Source organism: Phocoena phocoena, chromosome 5, assembly GCF_963924675.1.
Source record: "Phocoena phocoena chromosome 5, mPhoPho1.1, whole genome shotgun sequence".
NCBI classification, from domain to species: Eukaryota; Metazoa; Chordata; class Mammalia; order Artiodactyla; family Phocoenidae; genus Phocoena; species Phocoena phocoena.
The window spans coordinates 96,459,115-96,476,696 of record NC_089223.1 but is presented as its reverse complement, the minus strand read 5'-3'; the positions used below and the strand labels follow the sequence as shown (position 1 = coordinate 96,476,696).

The 17,582-nt window shown below is 40.1% G+C and overlaps 1 protein-coding gene across 1 annotated transcript in view; it reads left to right on the top strand.

The window, feature by feature from the left end:
• Window positions 1-17,582, top strand: part of CC2D2A (coiled-coil and C2 domain containing 2A) — a 137,368-nt gene that overhangs the window by 80,815 nt on the left and 38,971 nt on the right. The window contains exons 18-20 of the mRNA XM_065877669.1: window positions 8,174-8,330; window positions 10,493-10,640; window positions 15,730-15,868. Coding sequence (XP_065733741.1) covers window positions 8,174-8,330; window positions 10,493-10,640; window positions 15,730-15,868 — 444 coding nt within the window. The remainder of the gene's footprint in view (window positions 1-8,173; window positions 8,331-10,492; window positions 10,641-15,729; window positions 15,869-17,582) is intronic.

Here is a 17,582-nt window from a genome sequence, read left to right as displayed (position 1 = left end):
TTAAGAGCTGAATCATGTCATCTTCTTTAAAAAATTACAAATTAAAGGAGTCTTGGGTAAGTTCTTAAACTATCCATAAAGAGTTGATAACTGATCAAATTACATATCATAATGGCTCAATGGCCTAATTTTTTATAATTGAGTAGTGGTTATAGATGAAATTAATTTAGAGGATATTGTATTTTGACTGTCTAGGAATACTACTGTGTCATTTGGAAATTTTCCATATAACTGCAAGTTTTGAATTAGGGAAGGTTCAAGGATTACTGGCAACTTCAGGAGGATAAGAAAAATCACCTTAAATGCATCTGTTTATGCGAGTGCTATCAGATTTCTATAGAGGTAATGTGTTTCAGAAAATGTTCCAAGATTGTCAGAACTGTAATGCATCAGTTGATGACTCAACAACCAAGCCCTGAATGTTGTTTAATTGTTGAGAGCCAGCTGAGGGTCTGATGCTGAGCCAGGAGTATAGTGGAGCATTGGAAGCCATGTATAAAGGGAGGTATACACGGCCCTGTCTCAGGGAGCTTTAAATCCAGCTAGGAGATGCGAGAGAGACAACTACAAAGAAGCAACGCTCAGTGCAGTATGATACATAGGACTGCTGAAGGGAACAGTGCTGATCGTGATGTTTGACTTCTTGCATGTTTTGAACCACAAGGCTCAGTGTTTCCTAGCCAGGCTTGAGATAGGAATGCCAGGGCAGCCCTACAAAGAAGACGATAAGTCCACAGGCTGGCCCAGAAAGCCAGGAGTGAGGGGATGGGGTTGGGCCTCACAGCAGAAATGGGAGGAAGGAATTAATTAGAGCAACACTGCAGCCTTGAAAGAAGGACTGACAGGACTTGATGATGGTTTGACTAGAGGGAGTAAAAAGAAGAGGAATCAAGGTTGGCCCCAAGGGAAGGGTGAGATGGGACTTCACAGAATGGGAGCTAGAATGGGACCAGAGCCCTTCCAGAAAGGTCTTGAAAAGGTCTGGCTTCTGAGGTCATTCCAAAATAAATGCTTGGTGTTTTCACAAAAATGAAGTTTGATTTAGAAATAAAAAAGCTTTGTGATAATGACCTTCACTTCCTTATCATCCACATCTATAATATCACCCCATATTCATCTTCTTGACTCCCCAAAACTAACAGCTGTTGTGTAATACTGCTGGGTGGCTTTGAAATATCTTAGCATTATTACTTTTTCCTTATGAAGCAACCCTGTTGAGCTTTCATATTCCTGGCATGCAGATTGAGATAGGGAACTTTTCCTTTTAACCAAGTTGGCAATATCTCGAGTTTCCCTTCCCAGAGCCTCTCCTGATTTCCCTGGCTCTTCTGCAGAATTGCACTCTCCAAGTGGGAAAACCAATCCTATTTGGAGAAGTGTCCTTGATAACCCTCCTGTAGCTCACTGGGACAGGGGGAGAGAAAATAAAGATACCAAAAGGAGACTCCCTCCCAGAAGCTTGGCAGGGAAAGGAAGGAGGGAACTGGATCAGGGGTCTGAAAGGGGACCATGGTTTACTTTAGGGAGTAGTTGACTGGAGCACAGTTGTCAGCTGTGGGAAAAGCAGCCAGTCCACAAAACATTGATGACTTGGAAAATAAAAAGGAAAGTTGTAGGGGGAGTGGGTGGGAGAAAGGAAGGAAAGAGGGTGGGAGTGTTGAGGGAAGGAATGCCACAGGATACCGGGAGGGGTGGGATCAAGACAGAATAGCATGGTCCTTTGAGTCAAGAGTGATGACACAAGGGAGGGGGTGGAAGGCTGGCCGTAAGGGGGTTCACCTCCAATGCCCACAGCCTTTTCAGTGAAGGAAGGGAGTCTGTGGGCACAAGAGTAAGGAAGGTTTGATCCAACACTGAAGGGAAACGGGGACATCAACCAAGAGACAATTAACAGACTGGACGATAACATCACCGGTGGCTGAGATTACAGGGCAGCCACTTATACCAAATCCAACACCACCATGTGCAAAATATGAAACTGCTGTGTTTTGTTTTGCTTTGCTTTGTTTAGGTTTTAAAATAAGAGAAACATGACTTAAGACCACGCAGTATAAACTACTTCACGATGGATTCTTTTTTATCTAAACTTAATGCCCCTACATTTCTAAGGTTTGTCTTATCTATACAGTTCTAAATACTGTTAGCAGGTAAATTTGCACCAGAGTGTTGAGTTAAAGCAAACACCATTCCAAATGCAGAAGTTAATAAGAATCACACAAACAGTTCCAATTTGGTAGCAGTTGATCTAATTGCTATTCTGAATTCAATGCTGCCTTGCTTTATACAACAGGAATTTTTGAACAGTTGAACATAAATTATATTTCCTGTCTTGTTTCTTCATTAACATTCCACCTTCAAACACACACACACAAACACTCATTTGGCTTAGAGCAGTGCTTCTCAATGGAGATTATGTTGCCCCCCCCCCCCCCCCGGGGGGTGCCTTTTGGCAATGTCTGGAGACATTTTAATGATCACAAGTGGTGAGGAGCTACTGGCACCTCTAGTAAGTCGAGGCCAGGGATGCTGCTAAACATCTTACAATGTACAGCACAGTATAATGCAACAAAGGATTGTTCAGCCCCAAATGTCAGCAGTGCTGAGGTTGAGAACCCCTGACTTAGAAAGAAAATGAAAATTAAACTTAATTATACAAAAAGTGATTTGCAAATACCTATAAAGCCCAAAGTGCCCATTTTCTGATTTTTAAAAATAGCATTTCTGGGCTTCCCTGGTGGCCCAGTGGTTGAAAGTCCACCTGCCGATGCAGGGGACGCGGGTTCGTGCCCCGGTCTGGGAGGATCCCACATGCCGCGGAGCGGCTGGGCCCGTGAGCCATGGCCGCTGAGCCTGCGCGTCCGGAGCCTGCGCTCCACAACAGTGAGAGGCCCGCTTATCACCAAAAAAAAAAAAAAATAGCATTTCATCCTAGCATTAAATAGAACTGCTATTTAAAAAATTAGGGTGTCTTGAAAAGACAGATCTTACATGTTAAAGTTTAATTTAAATAAAAGAAATTCTTATTTTACAAAGCTTACTAACATCAACTGGCTACCTTTAAAAGGTAGGGTAGGGTGGCGCAGTGGTTGAGAGTCCGCCTGCCGATGCAGGGGACACGTGTTCATGTCCCAGTCTGGGAAGATCCCACATGCCGCGGAGCGGCTGGTCCTGTGAGCCATGGCCGCTGAGCCTGGGCGTCCGCAGCCTGTGCTCCGCAACGGGAGAGGCCCGCGTACCACAAAAAAAAAAAAAAAAAAAAAATAGGTAGGGTAAAAAGTTTAGGAAATTTTTGTGTTTTTTTTTTTTTTTTTTTTTTTGGCTTTGTGGGATGGTATCCATTTTTCCTTAATTAAAAAAAAAAAGTTGATTATTACCTTCTGAGACAGTAGTCCCAATCAGCAAACCCTCCATTTCCCCAGAGTCTGTAGTTGCCTCTGTCCTACAGACTCAGCACCAAGATTCTCCAATTCATTTCCTCTCTGACACTAGACAGGAATGTGTTTCTGGAGACGGGGAAACAGACCCTTCCACTGACATCTACCAGAAATGCCCTTTATGTAGTAACTGCATGTTTTATTGGGCATCATTAACCGTGGTGACCAGCTGAGTGAACAAACACTGAATTCTGTTATGGAAGGGGATATAAGGAATCTGAAAAATATTTGGATTTGTTTTTATTTTTAGATGTGTTTCACACCCTGATTTAGTTGCCCTGGGTGTTGGGCTGTTTGGGAATTCATTAGTCATAGGAGTGGTTAAGAGAAACACAAAGTCAGGCAAGATTTAACTAAATAAATACTGCATTTATGTCATCTTGTGAAGCATTTTACCAGCATAAATGGTATTTTCTGACTGTTGGTATGGTTTCTATTGCCTTAACTTGAAGGGTTTTATTAGCTCCTGATTTTTTTTAAGCATTTAAGGCTTAATGTAGTTTGTTTTTCACCTCCTTGCCTTTGGGTTCCTAGAAATATAGATGATTTAATTATAAATATGGAATATGCCATAAAATTCCTATAAGGCCTCAGAAACTTAATGTCTTCCTTGAAAAAAAATAGTGTGTCTTGAAAAGACATTCTTACAAGTTAAAATTTAAGTTAAACAAAAGAAATTCTTTTGTCATAAAGCTGAATAAAATCAATTGGCCAACAAGATTTAATGAGATATTTGGGAAATGTAATCATGTTTATGAAAGACCTTTGTAAACTTCAAAGTATTATAAAAATGCACATGCTTGTTGTCAACTGTATGCCCAAACAAGGAAGGAAGAAACATTTATTGAACTCATACAGAGGGAAAGAGGCTTTTCATCCATCTCAGCTAAACTGCATCACTGCCTTCCTGCTGAGCTTTGGGTAACATCCTCATTTTACAATGAGAGCAAAAGTGAGGGGAATGTCATGCCCAAGGTCACACAGCACAGCTAGTAAGTTGCAATGTCAGGATTCAGTCCCAGACCCGTTGAACCACAAGGCTGCCCTGTCCTGTCCACCACACTGCCCTCCGCAGGCTGTGGGAGGAGCTGACAGTCATGTGGGGAGTAAAACAAGTCAGGTAAAAAAAATCTGAGAGCCATACTACACCCAAGTCTACCAGCTGTTGAGAGAAGAAAACAATTCCATTCCACGGATTTATCATCTAACAACTTACTTCTATTAACTGTTCTATGTTTAACCTTCTGAGGAACTGCCAGATTGCTTTCCAAAGTGGCTGCATTATTTTACATTCCCACCAGCAGTGTGTGAGCTTCCATTTTCTCCACATCCTTGCCACACTTGTTTTCATTTGCCTTTTTGATTGCAGCCCTCCTTGTAGGTGTGAAATAGTATCTCAGTGTGGTTTTGCTTTGCATTTCCTTGACGGATAATGATGTTGATCGTTCATACAAGCATTATTCATAATAGTCAAAAAGTGGAAACAACCCAAATACCCATCAAGTAAAATGTGACATAGCCATACAATGGAATATTATTTGGCAATAACAAAAGAAAAAAATACTGATACATGGTACAACATGGCTGATTCTTTAAAGCATTAAGAATGAAAGCTAAGTGAAAGAAGTCAGGTACAAAGAATCACAAGGTGTATGAGTCCATTTACTTAAAATGTCCAGAATAGGCAGATCTATAGAGACAGAGTATATCTGTGGTTGCCAGGGCTGTCAGGAAGGGGAGGTAAAAAGGGAAATAACTGCTAGCGGGTCTGAGAGTTTTTTCAGTGTGACGAAATGTTCTAAAATGGATTGTAGTGTTATTTTTCTGGATTTTGTGAGTTTATAGCATCTGCCAGCTTTTTAACATTTATACTTCGTTGTGATTTGTTCTCATTCTAAATAGTCTCTTCTGTAAAAATAAGTAAATAAATTTTGTCCAAAAAAATCAGAAAAAAAAAAAAAACGGGAGTTAACCTGCTCCCATCTAAATATATTAATTCACAGATGGTAGGTACTGAGCAGTCAAAGGGAAATCAAACAAGATCCCTACTTTCAGGAATCTCACCATCCAGTAAGACAAATGATGCATAAACAACGAATTTCAATAGAGGGAATAAGCATTCCCACAGGGAAATCATAGGGAAAGGTGGTGGCACCTAAGTAAGTATGGGTGGGCATGTGGCAGGTCTCACTCAGTGTCCATTACAGCAGGGGCACCTTCCAGGGAGGTAAAGCCCCTGCGCGAAGTGGACAGTGCACCCTCGCCTTGCTGAGAGACCAAGCAAGCCCCTTGAGGGTCTGAGAGGAAGTCAGAGACAGGAAGAGTTCGGTGGTCTTTTGATCACGATGGCCCATGCTAAGGTGATCCTTTAACCTTTGATTGTAGCCATTGTTTTTATAGCACTTCCATGTTTTGTGGTTCTTTCATTCAGATTTTAAATTATCTTTCAGTCATTATTTCTCACCAATCTATCTAAAGTAATTATACATTATGGATCATGGTTATGGCTTTAAAAGGTTTCTTAATTGTTTAATCACCTTTCTGATTTTCCTTGACCAATGAGGAAGATGTAAGAAAAAGTGTACGAGTTTTGAAGTGAAACAGTTGTAGATTCAATCCGCAGCTTTGTGACTTAAGAGATGAGGGACTAGGGGAAGTTTCTCCCCTTTGTCGAGCCACACACATCCATAATCTAGAATTGCTGGGTCTGTTATCGTGCTTAATCTTTACCACAAACCGTCCTTCATAGGATTGTGGTTAAGTTTAAACGAGATAACAGACGGCTTCATACAAACGAATGTCTCAGTGAATTAAAATTTGGGGGGAAGTACAAAAAATTTTAAAGAAAAACCCACCATTTTCTCAGACTGAAACTTGATGCCGGTGAGTCCATAATTGAACAGGTCAAACCAAGGTCTCCTGTGCAGTAAACAACAACCTGCTACATGTTCTTTAAGGTCTGTGATATTATAAAACTGGCAGGCTCTTATGAGAGGTCGAGGTAAGCAAAAAAAAGGGCCCTCCTTTCTCCGTTGGAGTTCTGAGCCAATAAAAATATAGAGAAAAAGTGTTAAAAAATGTAAAAAGAGAGGGGGATCACCTATAAATTAATAGAGCCTTGAGGGACATACCAATCAATTGCAACGTATGGAATAAATTGTGATGTTAATTCAAAGTAATTTTTTGAGACTCTAAAGAGCATTTGAAACTTACTGATATTTGCCATTATTAAGGAATTGCTGTGATAATAGTATTGTAATTATGCCTTTTTATATCCTTCTCTTTTAGAGATACATATTGAAACATTTACAGTAAAATGATGTCTGAGTTCAAAATACTGGTGGAGAGTCAAATGGTTGAGAGTGTAGATAAAACCAGATTGGCCATAAGTTAATGGTAATTGAAGCTAGGTAGGTGATGGGTTCATGGTATATTCTTCTTCTAAGATTACATATATTTGAAATTTTCCCTAAAAGGTCTTTTTAATAAGGAAAAAAAATATCACCTATCTACTGATAAAGATGAATTTGGAGAGCGTGGCTTAAATGTGCCACTCATGGGCTTCCTGCTGAGCCCCCGAATTAGGCAGAGGTAAGCCCTGAACAATCACAGGTTTCTTGGTGCATCCAGCCTGTTAGAATACCTCACAGTGGTACTAAGTCTGGGGTTTTGAGTTCAGTTCCTATGCAGTCTCTGCTTTGTCTTTGCCCCAGTAGCCCCTCAAAGCTCAATCAGCCATCTTGCAAATGTGAGCTGGTAGATACCAGGGAGATGAAGCCAGGATAGCAGCCCAGTACAAATCCATCCTCATCCTTATCCTTGGACAAGAATTCATATCACATGCCGTGATATGAAAAGAAAACAGGAGTACTTAATTTGTAGAAATAGAAGAGTAAAATCTGCATTTTAGAGAAATGTGTACCAGCCAGAGAGGCCTCATGGGAAGAAAGAATAAAACATGGAAAGGAAGCCAGCAGAGCTGTGGAATATTTTATCTTTTACCACAAAAGAAATGACCCAAGAATACAGGGGAAGCAGAGGGTCCTACTGAGACTGTATTGTGTATTCATAATCTGTGGTTGCCCTGGCAATGGGTCCTTCATCTCATGGTGATGGCATTACAGTAAGACACACCACAGTAGTTAGTATCAGAGCTACAGGTGGTCAAGTTAGCTCCATTTTGGGAGAAGGCCTGAGAAGAAGCTGGATAGGATTTCAGCAACTAACAAATAAAATGAGGTCTTGAAGGAAAGAACTTTGAGAGATTTACCAAATAACAGATTTGAATACCCTAGAGTATTTCTAGGTATGGTGCGTTTCCTATTGACTTTGAGGTTGGTGCAGATAATAAACCATCTAGTGGCATGTCCATATTGTCCCACCTTTCAACCTGATGGCGTTTCTCTCTGAAATAATCTGAACCAGGAGAAAGAGGAAGCCCATTCTCCAAACTACTGTGTATTAGTTTGACATAGAAACAATTGCAGTCGCCTGATAATTTGATTAACCTCTCTACCCCAGGAGATTAGGCCAGGCAAGAAGACAGGGTGCCAACAACGTGACCATAAATAGGGTATAACCTGGTCTCCATGGAGACCATAGCAACACAACTCAACTTTCCACTCTGAGATGGGTGCTCTTGACTAGAACAGTGACCAGCACAGGAAAATGTACTCATTATCTGGGAGTGAGCACCTTTATTTCTGTTTTTATTTGGCTGTTCCCTTCCTCAATTTCAGGTATATGAAACAGTTGGACACAGTGGTACCACCTTGCTAGCAGAAGTGTTTCTGCCTATTCCTGAAACTACTGTTGTCACCGGAAGAGCTCCCACTGAAGAAGTGGAGTTTAGCAGTAACCAGCATGTGACACTGGACCACGAGGGAGTTGGCAGTGGTATGGAAAGCCTCAATGGCTAACGGATTCATGGTCAAATTTGAACATATCTTTTTTTTCACTTATCAGACAAGCAGTCAATTATAAAATTGCTATCAGAAAAATTAAAGCAATAATCATATACAATTTTTGGCAAAGTCATTTTTATATACTATGGGTGGCCAGAAAATTCATATAACTATGCAAGTGTAAAGTAGTTTTACCGTGTGAATTAAGGGCCTTTAGATTGCCTTTGACACCTTAATTCAACTTCTAGGAATCTTTCCTAAGAAAACAATTTGAAATGAAGACAAAACTTTGTGCATAAAAAAAATGTACCTCACAGTGTTATTTGTAAGGTTGAAAAGTTTGAAATAAATAATAGGGAGATTATTAAATAATATTCTCTTATCTCCTTCTACAATTCTGATTAAATATATGATGGACCGTCTCACTCTGTCCACCATGTTTTTTAACCTCTCTTTAATATACTTGACATCTCTTTTTTTCACTTTTATATTCTGTGCAATTTCTTTAAGTCAGTCTTCCAAATCATGAATTCACTTTTTGGCTATGTCGAGTCATTGAAACTCATCACTACGTTTCTTGTTTCAATGATTACATTCTTCACCTCTAGAAATTCTATTTAGTTTTTTACAGTCAGTTCTGACAACTTTTTGTCCTTTTCTGACACCCTCGATCATTTCTTTTATTCATTAATTCGTTCATTTATTCTTTAAAACACATTAAAATATTTTTCAATATTCTGTATCTGATCATTCCAACACCTATCTGCTTACTGGTCTGATTCTGATTGTTTCCTCACGTGCCTGGTGATTTTTTATTATGAGAGCATATCTGGAATTTTATCTTCAAGAATTCTTTGAGTCTCTAAACTGATCACCAGTCTAAAAGTCTGGAGGCTTAAGCTTTTAGTTCCAGCTCTGCTACTGACAAGCTGTGTGATCCTAGTAATCATGTAACCTCTTTGAATATCATCTTCCTCATTCATAAAATGGATCTACTAATAACACCCTTAATGTCATATAGGGTTATTTTGAAGATCAAGATGGAGTATTCAGTATGAAGGAAAGATCTTTGAAAAACACAAAGATGCTGTTATAGGGTTAACAGTGGTATTGTTTTTGTGTTAAAAATATTAACTGGAACTCCCCAAAGCATGAAGTTGCTATTTCATGCTTGAAAATCTTTACTTCCTTACTTGATTAAATGCCCTAACCTGAGACTTTTTTTATCACTAATGTCCAATCAGTGAGGGCCAAATCAGTGAGGCTTTACCGTCGCTACAGCAGCTAAGCAATAGCATCTGTGGAGTGGTCAGCGTTTCCCAGGCATGTCTGAGTCTTTGCAAGTGTTACCTCACTTAACATGCTGTTCCTTACTCCAGGCATACTCTGACCTTAGGGCCTTTGCCTTTGTTCCTTCTGCCAAGAAGGCTCTTTCGCAAGATACCTACATGCCTCACTTAGCTTTCTTCAGGCCTTTATTAAAAAGTGACTTCTCATGGGCCACCCCGTCTGAAAGTTCAACCCCTGCCTCCTCCAAACACACATTTTCTATACACCTTCCCTAATTTGTTTCTCTTTTGCATTTATCACTCTCTAACATACTGCCCATGTCTCTTACTTATCTTGCTTATAACCTGTCTCTCCTACTTGAATGTAAACTCCATGAGAACAGGGATTCCTATCAGTTTTGTTTCTTTACTGTTATATTTGTGACCAGAATAGTGCCAGCATGAAGTAGGAGCTCAAAGAAGTATCTACTGAATGAATGAATAAATGAATGTCTTCACAGTAATCCATAAAAGGGGGTACTATTATGTTCTCTATTTTATACACAACAAAACCAAGGTTCAGAGAAGTTAAGTAATTTGTCCACACAGCTGTCAAGTGGCAGAACCAGAATATACATGCAGTTGGTCCCACTACAAAGTGCATCGTTTATTATAATGCCTACACTGTGCTGTCAAGAGATAGAGCCAAGTGGCCGATGGTGAGCGTCATTCCCTGAAGAAGTTCAGTGATGTCGATTTGAATTATGTGTTCCATCCCCACCACTCCCACCCACTCTGTTCCATTTGTCTACTTTCTGCTTTCTTGCTAGTACTGGGCTCCTCCCTCTTTCTAAACACCATCCTATTTAATCTGCTGTTTCCCCAGGAGTACCCTTCTCATTTGAAGCTGATGGTAGTAATCAACTGATTCTAATGACCTCGGGGAAAGTGTCCAACAGTGTGGCATGGGCCATTGGAGAAAATGGGATTCCTTTAATTCCTCCATTGTCACAGCAGAATATTGGATTTAGAAGGTAATGTATGGCTAGAATAAGCTGATAAGCAATGTCAGCATTGGCATGAACAATACCCAGTGGGAAAAATCTTGCAATATCCCATTCTTTCCTTTTATTGTTATGTGCCAGTATTTTCAGTTTTTTTTTTTTATTAGTAAAGCACTTTACCTTATTTAATCTTCACCAATTAACTGTGAAGTATTCTTTCCCGATTTCACAAATGGGGAAAGTACATAGCACATAGCTGTATATATCAATATTTGGCCCTCAGTAAATGTTCATTGTAAATGATGATTGGTGTAGAACCTTCTGATTATATGAAAGTCCCTATTCTCAGCCCCCTTCCTTGATTGCTAGCCCTAGGTTTCTACTCAGAACAGCAGAAAGGGACTCTGGGCCTCACTAGTTCACTCCAGATGGACGGGCCCTCTCTCCTTGTGGTTGATGCCTGTCCAGGCAGCCTGGACTGTGTCTTGCTTCTGTCCTTCCCCAATAGATGTGTCTTGAGTGGATCATCTTAGAAATGATGTCTCAATTGCCTCCATAAAATAAAAGGACTTATCTTGATCACCAAGAAGACACTTCCCAAGTCAAAGACTGTCATTTTCAATGTGTGGAAAAACAGACTGGGGCTGGTTTTGTTCCCTTTACACCCTCTCCATCCAGTGCAAATGCTTGTATCCATGCGATAAAAACAACAAGGCCTTTCTCAGCCAGGACCCTGCAGCATTTCCACTGGAGGCTCGTTTATGTCTTTGAATATAAGCCTTTTGCATTTGTCTCATTGAGTTTTATGCTGGAGAAATTTCCTGGGGGTGAAAGCTCCAGCTCCTCAGGAGAGGAGGTAAAACACTGTGAGTGATGAGAGATGCAGCCCTGTTGATAAAGCCCCAACTCATAGAGGGAAACTACCTCAACATAATAAAGGCCACATACAACAAACGCAGAGCAAACATCATTCTTTTTTTTTTTTGTGGTACACGGGCCTCTCACTGTTGTGGCCTCTCCCGTTGTGGAGCACAGGCTCCGGACGCGCAGGCTCAGCGGCCATGGCTCACGGGCCCACCTGCTCCGCGACATGTGGGATCCTCCCAGACCGGGGCACGAACCTGTGTCCCCTGCATCGGCAGATGGACTCTCAACCACTGCACCACCAGGGAAGCCCCAAACATCATTCTTAATGGTGAAAAACTGAAAGCATTTCCTCTAAGATCAGGAACAAGACAAGGATGTCCACTCTCACCACTATTATTCAACATAGTTTTGGAAGTCCTAGCCATGGCAATCAGAGAAGAAAAAGAAATAAAAGGAATACAAATTGGAAAAGAAGAAGTAAAACTGTCACTGTTTGAAGATTACATGATACTATACATAGAGAATCCAAAAGATACCACCAAAAAACTACTAGAGCTAATCAATGAATCTGGTAAAGTTGCAGGATACAAAATTAATGCACAGAAATCTCTTGCATTCCTATACACTAATGATGAAAGATCTGAAAGAGAAATTAAGGAAACACTTCCATTTCCCACTGCAACAAAAAGAATAAAATACCTAGGAATAAATCTACCTAGGGAGACAAAAGACCTGTATGCAGAAAACTATAAGACACTGATGAAAGAAATTAAGGATCATACCAACAGATGGAGAGATATACCATGTTCTTGGATTGGAAGAATCAACATTGTGAAAATGACTATACTACCCAAAGCAATCTACAGATTCAATGCAATCCCTATCAAATCACCAATGGCATTTTTTATGGAACTAGAACAAAAAATTTTTTAATTTGTATGGAGACACAAAAGACCCTGAATAGCCAAAGCAGTCTTGAGGGAAAAAAACGGAGCTAGAGGAATCAGACTCCCTGACTTCAGACAATACTACAAAGCTACAGTAATCAAGACAATATGATACTAGCACAAAAACAGAAATACAGATCAATAGAACAGGATAGAAAGCCCAGAGATAAACCCACGCACCTATGGTCAACTAATCTATGACAAAGGTGGCAAGGATATACAACGGAGAAAAAGTCTCTTCAATAAGTGGTGCTGGGAAACTGGACAGCTACATGTAAAAGAATGAAATGAGAACACTCCCTAACACCATACACAAAAATAAACTCAAAATGGATTAAAGACCTAAATGTAAGGCCAGACACTATAAAACTCTTAGAGGAAAACATAGGCAGAACACTCTATGACATAAATCACAGCAAGATCCTTTTTCTTTTCCTTTTTTTTTTTTTTGCAAGATCCTTTTTGACCCACCTCTTAGAGAAAGGGAAGTAAAAACAAAAATAAACAAATGGGACCTAATGAAACTTAAAAGCTTTTGCACAGCAAAGGAGACCATAAACAAGATGAAAAGACAACACTCAAAATGGGAGAAAATATTTGCAAACAAATCAACAGACAGGGCTTCCCTGGTGGCGCAGTGGTTGAGAGTCTGCCTGCCGATGCGGGGGACACAGGTTTGTGCCCTGGTCCGGGAAGATCCCACATGCCGCGGAGCGGCTGGGCCCGTGAGCCATGGCTGCTGAGCCTGAGCGTCTGGAGCCTGTGCTCCGCAACGGGAGAGGCCACAACAGTGAGAGGCCCACGTACCGCAAAAAAAAAAAAAAAACCCAACAGACAAAGGATTAATCTCCAAAATATATAAACAGCTCATGCAGCTCAATATTAAAGAAACAAACAACCCAATCCAAAAATGGGCAGAAGACCTAAATAGACATTTCTCCAAAGAAGACATACAGATGGCCAGGAAGCACATGAAAAGCTGCTCAACATCACTAATTATTAGAGGAATGGAAGTCAAAACTACAATGAGGTATCACCTCACACCAGTTAGAATGGGCATCATCGGAAAATCTACAGGCAACAAATGCTGGAGAGGGTGTGGAGAAAAGGGAACCCTCTTGCACCGTTGGTGGAAATGTAAATTGATACAGCCGCTATGGAGAACAGTGTGGAGGTTCCTTAAAAAACTAAAAATAGAACTACCATATGACCCAGCAATCCCACTACTGGGCATATACCCCCAGAGAAAACCATAATTCAAAAAGACACATGCAACCCAATGTTCATTGCAGCACTATTTACAATAGCCAGGCCATGGAAGCAACCTAAATGCCCATCAACAGACGAATGAATAAAGAAGATGTGGTACATAGATACAATGGAATATTACTCAGCCATTAAAAGGAACAAAATTGGGTCATTTGTAGAGACGTGGATGGATCTAGAGACTGTCATACAGAGTGAAGTAAGTCAGAAAGAGAAAAACAAATATCGTACATTATCGCATATATGTGGAACCTAGAAAAATGGCACAGATGACCGGGCAGGGCAGGAACAGAGACACAGATGTAGAGAACAAACGTATGGACACCAACGGGGGAAAGCGGCAGGGGGTGGGGATGGTGGTGTGATGAATTGGGAGATTGGGATTGACATGTTTACACTGATGTGTACAAAATGGATGACTAATAAGGACCTGCTGTATAAAAAAATAAATAAAATTAAATTCAAAAAAAATAAAATAAAATAAAGCCCCAACTCAACCAAGGTGACCACACTGGCCCCCTTGGAACTCAGTCATGTCCAAAGTTGGTTCTTAAGTTGGTTGCATAAGTGTTTTTTTTTTCTCTTTTATTTTAGGTACAAGTGGTCCCCAGTTATCTGGGAGATGAGGCCTTCTGGGCATCCTGCACCAGATGCAGAGGCACCTGTCACTAGTCTGGATCAGGGACTGAGGACACTTTAACGCACTGGGCAGAGTTGTAGGAATGCAGGGTCACAGTTGCATTCCTTCTATTTATACTTCTTTTCTCCCCCAGTTTTACTGAGATATAACTGACATATAGCACTGTATAAGTTTAAGATGTATAACATAATGATTCGGCATTTGTACATACTGCAAAATGACTATCACAATAAGTTTAGGTAACACATCCATCACCACACATAGTTATAATTTTTTCCTTGTGATGAGCAATTTTAAGACCTGCTATCTTAGCAATTTCCAAGTATACAATAGAGTATTATTAACTATGGTTACCATGCTGTACATTAGATTTCCAGAACTTATTCATCTTATAACTGGAAGTTTGTACTCTGGAGTCCCTTCATCCATTTTTCCGTCCCCCTCACCTCTGGCTCCACCAATCTATTCTCTGTTTTTATGAATTTGTGTTTTTTAGATTCCACATAGAACTGAGATCATCTCACTTAGTATAATGCCCTCAAGGTCCATCCAGTTGTTTCAAATGACAGGATTTCCTTCTTTTACGGCTGAATAATATTCTATATATGATATATATATTATACATATGTATCATATTTTATTTATCCATTCATCCATTGATGGACACTTAGGTTGTTTCCATGTCTTAGGTATTGTAAATAATGCTGCAGTAAACATGGGAGTGCAGATATCTCTTCGGGATACTGATTTTGTTTACTTTGGATATATCCCCAGTTGTGGGATTGCTGGATTATATGGTTGTTCTACTTTTGATTTCTTGAGGAGCCTCCATACTGTTTTTCATAGTGGCTGCACCAATTTCCATTCCCACCAATAGTGCACAAGGGACTACCTTTTTTTTCATATCCTTGCCAACACTTGTTTTCACTTGTCTTTTTGATTATAGCCATTCTGACAGGTGTGATGTGATATTTCATTATAGTTTTGATTTGCATTTCTCTGATGATTAGCGATGTTGAGCATCTTTTCATGTGTCTGTTGGCCACTTGTACGTCTTCTTTGGAAAAATGTCAGTTCAGATCCTTTGCCCATTTTAATTAGATTATTTGTTTTCTTGCTACTGAGTTGTGTGAGTTCCTTATATTTTTTGGATATTAACCCCTTATTAGATGTGTGCTTGAAAATACTTTCTCCCACCATTCAGACTTCTTTATTATGCTTATAACATATTTAATAGTAACCATCAAGTAAAGAAAAATGTCAAAAGTCCTTCCTTATGATCAGATTTTCTCTCATAGGGAATAGCCTCCTTAAGCGGTGCTGTCCCTGGGATTTTGTGGTCCTAATGCAAACTGCTCTGTGATAAAGTCGGTCTCATGGAATCAACTTTCATTTTCAGTGCTTTGAAGAGAGCAGATGCCATCTCATCTATCGGCACATCAGGACTGACAGACATGAAAAAGTTGGCCAAGTGGGCAGCAGAGTCCAAGCTTGACCCCAATGACCCCAGCAATGCCCCTTTGATGCAGCTCATCTCGGTAATGTGGCAGGAGATCTGGACACGCACCACTTCTCCACTTGGTGTGATTAATAACAGAAATGGCTGGGCCTTGACACACATTTTCTTTCCCATATGTTCTCCTGTGCAATAGTGTTTAAGAGCATGAAGCCTGGGTTGAATGACAGGTTTAAATTTTAGCTCTGTACCTACTGGCTGTGTGATGAAGGCAAGCACTCATGCCCCTAAGCCCTGTGATGCCCTCACAGTGTTGTCAGGAGGAAATGAGCTGCTGTGGATCAACATCTAGCTGGGCACACGGTCAGTGTACGGTCAACATCAGCTGCTGCTGTTGTTGTTACTCTTACCTCTAACCTCTGTGAAACCCCTAAAGAAAGGTTTCAATTTGCCCCTTCTGTGGAGAGACACTGAACCCAGACACTCAGGGTTCCTTGCTCCACATCCCACAGATGGTAAGACACGGCTCCAAGTTGATGTGATTTCAGGTCCTGTGCTCTTTCCATCATACTTTGAAGGGCTGATGGGGCATTTTCAGAAATGGTGGTTTTGTTTGTTTTCTTGTTGTATGATTAATTAGATTACCTTTTAGGTTTCATTGAAGTGTTTTTTATATAAATTGCTTGTATCTATCATAACATTCAAAATTCTTTCTTCAATGAAGTTGTAAATAAAATGGAACATTAGTCAGTAAATGATTTCTCTTGGTAACAAATACAATTGCTTTTACTCCCAAGTTCATAATTCCCACAAAACCTAATAAACAAGTAGATGATCCAGAAAGTGGCCATAGCAACACATTCCGTGATCACGTTTCCTAGTTCAAGTCCATCAGTAGGGTAACTATAACCAGGATGAAAACTTTCACTTCTCTCCTAGTGATTCTAAGATAAGTCCCAAAGCAAGCTTTGGTTTATTCTGACTTTCATCTTCATAAAATCTCCTTCCAACATGATACTTAGTGCATGTTGATACTTAGAGAACTATTAGAAAGAATAAATTATCTTATTTAACCAAAACATTTCTTGCATAATTGGTGAATGAGTGAAGTCCCAATATATGTCTTCATTGTTTCATTTTTGTTTTATTAATTAAAATGAAAATATCCACCTTAAAAAAAAAAAGAAAGAATAGGCCATGTTACCTGAAGTGTAGCCTATTTCATATAAAGCTTTCAAATTATTGATATGTTTCAATGACTAGCTTTAAATTGACAATAATATAGTGCATATGTCTCCTTCATTTTTTTTTTTTTTCTTTTTAACTATTTGCTTCCCATAGAAGGACAAAACACAGAGTTTGCCTTCCTGACTGGCCTCTTTTTTATGAACCAGGATTTTCACAGCAGTATCACCTTTCCCATCGCAAAGCTCCATCAGATCTCTGCTCCCTGAAGAGAAGCAAGAGATCTGCCCAGGAGGAGGTTGCAGCTGGCAAAGCACCCAGCAGAGGAACAAGCAGACACCTGGGCAGAGTGCAGCCCACACCTGCTAGTTTCTCGGTGGTGCTGAAGCCACACTTTCTGTACCAGGGTACAGGGGCATCGGAGGCTGGTGCTTGGGTCCATCTCTGGTTCACTTTTCTCAGTGACCAAGGCCATGAGGTGCTGTGCAGGGACAGGAGAGCATGGCTGTGGAGCCAAGTGAAGCTGATCAGCCAACTCTAGGGCCTTTATCTACATTTGTGCATAAATAAAGTCCAAAAGTTATATTTTAAAAATATTTTAAAATATATTT